The sequence below is a fragment of the Priapulus caudatus genome, unplaced genomic scaffold (assembly GCF_000485595.1).
Source record: "Priapulus caudatus unplaced genomic scaffold, Priapulus_caudatus-5.0.1 Scaffold257, whole genome shotgun sequence".
NCBI lineage: Eukaryota > Metazoa > Priapulida > Priapulimorpha > Priapulimorphida > Priapulidae > Priapulus > Priapulus caudatus.
The window spans coordinates 87,291-97,312 of record NW_014577318.1 but is presented as its reverse complement, the minus strand read 5'-3'; the positions used below and the strand labels follow the sequence as shown (position 1 = coordinate 97,312).

Genomic DNA, 10,022 nt, shown 5'->3' with positions numbered 1-10,022 from the left:
CAGACAGCAGCGAGCAGCAGCAGCAGCAGCCAGCAGCAGCAGCAGCAGTAGCAGAGTGGTAGTAGAACAGAAGCAGCAGCCGCAGCAGCAGCAGCAGCAGCAACATCACTAGCAGCAGCATAGCAGAAGTAGTAGCAGCAATCAAACAAAAAGTTACTGTCACGCTTGTATAGTGTAAACCAAAACTATTGTTCGAACGTGTGTAGTAACATGTTAACATGTACGTGTGTGCGTCAACGGGCATGCTGCTTAATACGTCATCGTAAAGTCATTAATCAATGGTAAAAACTGGGTTAATTTAAAAAAAATCAAATATTTTATTATCTATAAGATAACAATGACAACCTTTCCAACACGTCAAAAAATACACCATTGATGTTTTCTTATTCACACATTATTATAGTTCTACACCTGAAAAAACACGTTTTCATGCGATTCTTCATACCGTCACCCTCGCATTTAAATTTTTATATAGAAACCCATTCCAAGTGTTCCCATTACAGGAGATTTGATGCTTCATATATCATATATTATTTCTTTTTGTCGTATGCCACTGCGGCAGGTATGAAAGATTCACAGTTTTCACTGGCAGGTGCCAACGCGTGCAGGCTCTCATATATTATATTATAATATTCATGCTTTACATAAAGCTTGCTCCCAGTAATAACGATCATATAATAATAATAATCATAATAACCTATCATATACCAGAGTATATATATATATATATATAATATATATATACATATAAACACATGTAAACAAGAAAGGTAACCACTCGTGAAAAAGGGCATGCACCTTTAACGGCACACTATCAAGCATAGAAACAACATAGATAGATAGGCCATATAGATATATAGATATGGATGAATACAAGCCTTCTTTATACGCTCTTGATGATATATAGATAGTCTATCTATATTATTCCTATGCTATCAATATCATATAACTCAGCTTAACTAGACAGAGGGCACTCACGGAGAGTGCATACCTCCGCCAGCATGTAACATGTATGTCTACGAGCTGGCTCGCCGCTCGCTGCTGGCTGCTGCTGACTGACTCGCCTCCTGCTGCACTCGCCGCCTCGCTGGTGCGGCTGCTGACTTGCCGCTCGCTGGTGGTTGCTGCTGACTCACTTGCCCGCTGCCTGACTCGCCGCTCGCTGACTCGACGCGCTATCGATCGCGCCGCGCGGACTGGACCACACACACACAACACACACATCACACACACACACACACACACACGAACCGATTACATTACCTCCGCTCCACTCCTGTGAGAGGTAATAACCTGTAACCCCCTCACACACGGACTCTCCACGGGAAGCCAACTGCGTATGTTGGTAAGCAGTCAGAACTATGATTTCTCCGTGAGAAACTCTGTCACCATTTTGATTGAACTCGGTGTGCGTACTTGAAATGTAGATTGTGCTTACCGTCGCGCAGGGGACGAGTCTGCAACAACGCACAAAAATAAAGAACAATATAGTAACCAAAATACGCTTCAAGCCTTCAACCTTCTTGTTACCAGTACAAAGATGGAACTTCAAAAAAAGATATTGAAGAATCGCGCGCGGCCATTTTAAATTTTCCATTGTTACAGCAGTTACGGAAAAAATTCATCTTGCCACTAGTATCGAAAATCATTTAGTATACCCTTAACTTCATTCACGCCAATTTTTGGTGCTTTTCCCACAAAACCTCCAATTCGTCTAAATATTGACACATATCTGCCCCACTACAGTGTTATATTTATAGCAGAGAGCTAACCATATTCCATATTTGCATGATGACCTTTCCCCTGAACATGATCCTTATTAGGTGAAGGCAGGACTTGTGTGGATCGTCGCTACCATCTTCAGCTGCTTTACTTTATGCCAACAGAGGCTGTGCGTATATGTGGTGTGGTGTGTGTGTGTGTGTGTGTCGTGTGCGTGCGTGCGTCGCGTGCGCGGTGTGTGCGTGTGCTGTGCTCGTGTGTGTGTGTGGTGTGTGTTTGTTTGTGTGTATGTGCGCGCGTGTGCGGTGCGTGTGCGCGTGCGCGGTGTGTGTGTGGCGTGCGCCGTGCGTGTGTGCGTGGTGTGTGCGCGTGTGTGTGTGTGTGTGCGTGTGCGCGTGCGTGTGTGTGTGTGCGTGCGCGCTGCGCGTTGTTTGTGTGTGTGCGCGCGCTACTGGGCAACCACAGCAACAATCAGCACAGACATAATAGAGATTCTCTATATGTACTCTTGATATCATCACAGGCAATCCTTGGATCGCAGGAGCCTCGAATGTACGTTATGTTGTAACCTCGATCAATTAGCGAGCAGCTGCGGCCAAATTCATCAACGTGCGACACACACACACACACACATACATACACACACACACACGCACACACACACATACATACACACACACATACATACACACACACACACACGCACACACACCCACGCACGCACGCACACACACACGCACACACACACACTATACACACACACACATACATACACACACACACACACACGCACGCACGCACACACATGCACACACACACACACCACACATACATACACACACACACACACACACACACACACACACAAACACACACACACACACACACACGCACGCACGACACACACGCACGCACGCACGCACGCACGCACGCGCAGCCGCACGCACGCACACACACACACACATCACACACACACACACACACCTACGTATACAACATGGTACACAGCACCCGTGGTTGATATTAACGGCCCCTCGCTACCTAGGGGACGAAACTGATGACAACACAAGCGCGCCTTGCCACCAACAAATGCGTCCGTCAGTACACACTACGGCTCCCACGCCACGTTTCTTCCATAGTGCCATACGTAAGGGCTGACGTTTCAGTACACGCACGCATGCGCGATGGCTAATATTGATCCAGTGCCAGACAGTATCAGCCGCAGGCGACTCTGTGTTTAAGGAAATTAAGCTACTACACCCGGTTTATATATTTAGTATTGACATTATTCAGAACCCGTGTAACGTGTGCAGTACACAAGCAGATTAAGCGCATTTTCACGTTGCTTGGGTGATGCAGAAACAGTGGAAAGACAAACATTCCGAGATGACATAATCATTTCAGCACCGCATTTCAGTAGTCAGTCTGGCAGAAGTGTAGTTCAGACTGTAAAATCAATACTTGAAATTTCTGAGAAATTGGAAAATCTTTCGAATATTGAAACCTTTAGAATTTTTTTAGTATATTTTATAAATTTTCTTTTATCACTGCAGTGCACACTATATACAACAAGGAAAGTGGACCAGTGTAGTACAATGGATCGGCTGGCAGGTTTGAACCGTATAAAAGGTTGAGAAAAACCCAGCATAAAGGTCTATACATGGATACAGGGAATTGCAATACAAAAGCACATGAAGCGGCATGAATATACATGTGCCGAGGTCTACGCCACCGCACTATAAATGCACTCAAAAGCTAGGAGTGGCTGGGGGTGTACTCGCGTAAACATTGCGAGTGTTGCGAGCAGCTAAATGAGGGAGAGAGAATGAGTAGTAAGGGAGCGAGGCGGAGAAAGGGCATAGAGAGAGAGGGTCAGAGAGAAAGAGAGAGAGGAATGACAGAGAGAGAGGGGGAAGGAGGGAGACGAGTGAGAGAGAGAGAGAGAAAGAGAGAGAAAGAGAGAAGAGAGAGAGAGAGAGAGAGAGGATAGGAGGGAGAGAGAGAGAGAGAGAGAGCGAGAGAGAGAGAGAGAGAGAGAGAAAAGAGAGAGAGAGAGCAGAGAGAGAGAGAGAGAGAGAGAGAGAGAGAGAGAGAGAGATGAGAACACAGATATGAACTTTGACCTATTATAAGGCAAAAGAGACTTGTTTAAATGTTAAATGTATACCATGGAGAGATCACCCAAAGCTGTGGGCATGTACCGAGATACAAAATAGTAAAAAGAGCACTGGACAAAGAAGCTCTAACGAACACAAACTATTACTTGTCCCTCGTCTCGACCTATTCGCATGCAGGTAAATTTCACAGGTATCAATTCGCTTGCAGGCAAAAAATTTCAGGTATCGATTCGCAGGTAAATGTCTGTGTCCGTACGGATGACTCACCTTCCTGTATCAGCGGTCTACTACACCTGCTGACATGGGACACACACACACACACACACACACACACACGCACGCACACGCCGCACACACACTGCGCACACACACACGCACACACACGCGCACGCACACACACACACTCACCGCGACACACACAGCACACACACCCGCACGCGCACGCGCACCGCACACGCACACGCACACGCACACGCACACGCACACGCACACACACACATACACTACGACAACGCACCTAGTTACTTTGATCCAGCTATTATTAGGGTAATGCGACAAGGAAGGCCATAAAAACATCATCACTACGCCTCAACCATGAACATTGATCGTCACGATTCTCACCTAGTAACATACTATCTATAGTCTAGTACTTATGAGCGTAATATCATCTCTACTGCGTACAGAGACGTAATAGATTGCCCTCGACCACATTACGCACACGCACGCACATATAAACACACGTACACACCGCACGACAATATAAACACACGCCACCACGCACGCACATATAAACACACGCACACACACATACACACACACACACAGACACACACACACACACACGCACACACACGGACACACACACACACACACACACACACACACACACACACACACACACTACGACACGCACCTAGTTACATTGATCCAGCTATTATTAGGGGTAATGCGACAAGGAAGGCCATAATAATACAACATCACTACGCCTCAACATGAACACTTGATCGTCAGATTCTCACCTACGGTAACATTACTAGTGTTGTCAATTCGCGTTGTAATTTCATAATCGATCATCGTTGACCCAACGTAACCGATGATCGTTACAATCGGTTACTCGGGGTGTGAAATGCCTGCGTGTGCGTAACGTCGTGTGCATGTACGTGTGTGCATGTATGTGCCCTTGTTTGCCCTGTTTACTGTTTGTTTTGCACTGTTTACTACTGTGTGTATAATACATGTACTGATGTTCATCACTTTTCCAAGTTTTCTTGTTCAAATTAAAAAAAAAAAAAATTTATTTATTTTTTATTTTTTTTCGATTAAATCGATTATTGGATTTTGATAACAAGCGCCTGGCTTCGAGCCACTGTTCAACCGATGATCGAGTATAATCGATGATCGTGACATCACTAACACTTACTATCTATAGTCTAGTACTTTGAGCTAATATCATCTCTACTGTGTACAGAGACGTACATAGATGCCCTTGACCACACTTACGCACACACATATACAACAACGCACACACGCACGCACATATAAACACACCACACACGCACGCACAAAACACACACACGCACACGCACACGCACACGCACACGCCACACGCACACACACACACACACACACACACACACACACACGCACACGCACAACACACACACAACACACACACTACGACACGCACCCTAGTTACATTGTCCAGCTATTAGTATAGGGTAAATGCGACAAGGAAGATAATAATACAACATCACTACGCCTCAACATGAACATTGATCGTCAGATTCTCACCTAGGTAACATTACTATCTATAGTCTAGTACTTTGAGCGTAATATCATCTCTACTGTGTACAGAGACGTACATAGATGCCCTCGACCACACTTACGCACACACATATAAACACACGCACACACGCACGCACATATAAACACACGCACACACGCACGCACATATAAACACACGCACACACGCACGCACATATAACACACGCACACACGCACGCACATATAAACACACGCACACACGCACGCACATATAAACACACGCCACACACGCCGCCACATATAAACACACGCACACACGCACACACACACGGGTCTGCCCACACACGCGAATGCATAAACATCATGTCGTTCATAAGTCTGCAGTGTTGGGGGGGGGGGGGGTTAGAAAGGACGTACATTGCCTGTATATCGGGTGCAGCAGCAGGATAAACCGAGTCATTCCTAAACATTTATCACATACATTATGAACTTGCACCATGTGTACGTCAACATTCACCATTCGTGTAGCGAGAGATCGAACGCATTTAAAATCTGAGCACAAATTAGCGTCGTGTTCATCTGACAGAACACGCGCTAAAGCCTAGCGCACACACCCGAGCAAAACGGGAAATTTTGTTTTTCCAGCGTTTCGCGTTTTGCTCGGCGAGCAAGCGCACACACGCCACCCGACCACAGCACCACAGCTGAGCAAAACATACAGAAACACTGCGTACAGCGCCGTTGTCACATGACATCTAAAATAGCCATCCAATGGACATCCAATTTTGTGTGTCATGTGATATTTTTAAGAATATTGATTGGAGACCGTCTGTGGCGTTTCGCTGTGTAGCAGAACGATTGACGCACACACCCGAGCAAAACGTACGCTCAGGCGAAAACACGCTCCGCGAATCAAACATTGCTTGTTCAGCAGAACACGCTCAGCTGAGCAATGTTTTTTGTTTCGGGAATCCGCACACAGCCACGAACATCGAGCGAAACACGTTTGCTCCACGTTCAGGTGTTTTGCTCGGATGTGTGCGTTGTGTTTAAGTAATGTATAAATTCGGATCATTTGTGGGACAGCACGATGCAGGAAACTTACTTGGAGCCGTTGATGTGGCTGTGTAGGTAATCAGCATGCTCCTGACCCACCATCGCATCCTTCTGACCATGAATGATCAACGTCGGACATCGAACCTACAAAAACAAACAAGACTTTACTTGTCTTCGCAAAAGTAGAATTGTGCTAAATTTCTGGTAATTCCCCATAAGAACCCATTAGTATTTATTTATTATTGTAATTCTATACACGTTAGGTTTTTATGTGGATATATTATTAACATGTTGGGTATATATGAATGCACTCATGCGTGCATAAATGTTTGTGAAATAAATAGAAATACGGTTCTCCACTGACCTTATATTAACTTAACTTGCATTCAGCAATTGCAAGTAATAATATTCGTTTTGTTAATTTAATTTATAACAATTTAAAAAAACGTTTACTTCTGTTTGAAATATTCAACAAGCAAAATTTGTTAGGGGAATAGGAACGTTAACAGCCAAATTTTCGATATATAATTCACACATGATTCGAATAGCTATATAGCATATTTGAAAAGATATTAACACATCCACCTTGTGACAGAATAAAAAACATCCAACTACTTTGCATTAATCATTAACATCACAGGGGTATGAAATAGCTGATGCAATTTTAAGAACATCGTTCAACACAAATTGCCTGCTTAATAAACCATTCATCAAGTACTCTGTATGCGTTAATAATTAAATTATTGCCAAGTGCACAATTACGACATCTCACTTCAAACAGATTGTGTGAAAGCTTGTGGATAATTGTGCTGGGTATTGGTGTTGGCGTTGGTGCTGGTGTTGGTGTTGGTGTTGGTGTTGGTGTTGGTGTTGGCGTTGGCGTTGGTGTTGGTGTTGGCGTTGGCGTTGGTGGTGGTGGTAGATATCAAACATATGCGACACAAAAACAGTTGATGGTATATAATTCTGCACAAGTGCTTCCAATGTTTGGCTATACTAATCATACGTTACATGTTATACTAAATATAGGTTATATGCACAACGACTACATAATATACAGCCCATGATACCAACAACTACTACGACGAATATATCAAACGATCTTTCTTCTTCTCTGACTTTCCTTCTTTATTATTGTGCAATAGTTTAATTGCAGACACTACCAGCCACCTGCTACTGTACCATTAATTAAATTGTAGGCATGGTATTCTAGCTGGCTCATACTATATATATATATGTATGTATATATATATATATATATATTGCATGTAATATTTCATCATGAATAATTTGCATATCAGAACTGATGGTCAGACAGTCAGTTCTGATGAAGCCAGTTATTGCTGCCATAGCAACAAACTACATTCCTCGAGCGTGTATTACCAACCGAGTTGGAACAGCAGGTTGCAAACTGCACCAGGATCAATACATCTACATTAGAGTACCAGTACGCACGGCAGTTTATAACTAACAAAAAAGCCTAGGCAGGCTTGTTAATTATATATGGGTGTATCTGCGTGTGCATGTTTGTGTTCAATGCATGTATGCACATAAGCATGTATCGTGACTGTGTGTATGTGCCAAAGAAAGTGCAGCTAAAAAAAGCATCTCTGCAAGTTGTGACAACTGTTGAATGATAACTTTTCCATTCTCAACAAAAACCGTTGCCGAATTTTACTCAACATGACAAGAAGGTGATATAAAAAGGAGATGTTTCGTTTAGACAATAACATCAGATGTGAATAAAAATATATGTTTTTTCTCGTTTTGATTCACTCCTAATAACAGAATGCTAAAGTCTATATCAGCCTCATCCACTTTGAGAAAGCACAGATGTTAGAATATGTTGATGATCGATTTCATGTTGACGTTAAGAGCCTTATAAGCAATGACAATGCCAACAAAGACATCAATGCGTGGCTGAAAAAAGCCAGAGGTCTATGTAACCCACTTCATGCCATCAGTTAATATAAACTTTATAACCTTGAGACCAGAAAGACCAGGTTCAACAAAAGACACACAAAGTCAGTGTATTGTAGGCACAGAAATGACATCTAGGTACTACAGCAACAAAAGCAGTAGCAGGAATAGCAGTAACCATGGCACCGATATCTGTACTCGTTGTCATTGTCATTACCTCCGCCAAAGCAGTTGCCCCCCTAGAGATTTTCAGAGTATGCCTTTTAATGGGACAAATAGGGCAATAGAGGGCGCGGGGAGTACCTTTGCCCCCCTACAGAAAATTTCCTGCGTATTTGCCCCCCTACAGAAAATTTCTTGCGTACGGCCTTGTGTGTGTGTGTGTGTGTGTGTGCGTGTGCGTGTGCGTGTGCGTGTGCGTGCGCGTACGTGTACACGTGTGCGCGCGCGCGCGTGCGTGTGTGTATGCTTTTTCCCCTTTTTTTGTGGTAAAAGTGGGGTCCGGACCCCCTCGACCCCCCCTCTGGATCCGCGCCCCTGCACCCGTTACTAGGCATTAGCTATCTGTGCTAGCATAGATATACAGTACGTAGAATACATTTTGTATATCTATGGTGCTAGCTTGTGCACGCTCTGGTACAAGCTGTATTAGCTTGTGTACTTTAACATGACTTATAGTCACGCACGTAACTGCAATATTTGTTGTGTCTAGACTACACTTGAGGTCCTTGAGGAATACACGGGGTTGAGTCATGACATAAGCCATACTCCACGACAGATGGCGCTCAGTTCTCAGAAATTGAAAGCGAGAATTTTCAGTACTGAAAATGAGACTGACCGTTCTGAGACTGTGGTTAGCTCCAAGAAACGGTCTTGCTAGGGTCTAGACCATGTATAGACGATCCATCGCACAGCCGTGTCGTGCTAATGACTGTGCCATACTTTGGCTGCAGTCGGCAGCACTGATCTCTACTATACTAACGTACGTTACAGTAGAGATCAGTCACAGGCACTTGAAGCGTATCAACAGTAAACATACGCCGCCGCCATCGCGCGCACACTGACACATGACAGTGTGCGCGCGATCGCGGCGGCGTATGTTTACTGTTGATACACTTCAAGTGCCTGTGAGATCAGTGGTCTGCATGCAGTCGTCAGCAAAGCGGTCGGACCCGGTATCGCGAGGTTTCGACTCTTTCTCTGCCAGCATCCGTTGCCTGATTACAGTTGCCGCAGGCCGCACCCTGCATGCGCCGTACGCCCGAGCGCGGATAGTAAATTGTGGCGTAACATAGCCAACGATACCGTGTCAAGTAATTGTACAAAAACTAAAAATGTCCTCAGTGAGTACTGGATCAGGAATGGAGGACGATGCAGTTGACTACTTCAGAGACGCCTTCGATGACTGGGAAGTTCAGGAGGTAAAACTTACTAGACGATCTG

The 10,022-nt window shown here is 44.4% G+C and overlaps 1 protein-coding gene across 3 annotated transcripts in view; it reads right to left on the bottom strand.

Annotated features, from left to right (window-relative positions):
* The window catches only part of LOC106808166 (valacyclovir hydrolase-like), a gene marked incomplete at its 3' end in the record, with an annotated part of 16,419 nt that overhangs the window by 2,584 nt on the left and 3,813 nt on the right, over positions 1-10,022 (bottom strand). For all 3 annotated transcript variants that reach the window (XM_014810754.1, XM_014810756.1, XM_014810757.1), the window contains 1 exon segment: positions 6,709-6,803. In XM_014810754.1, coding sequence (XP_014666240.1) covers positions 6,709-6,803 — 95 coding nt within the window.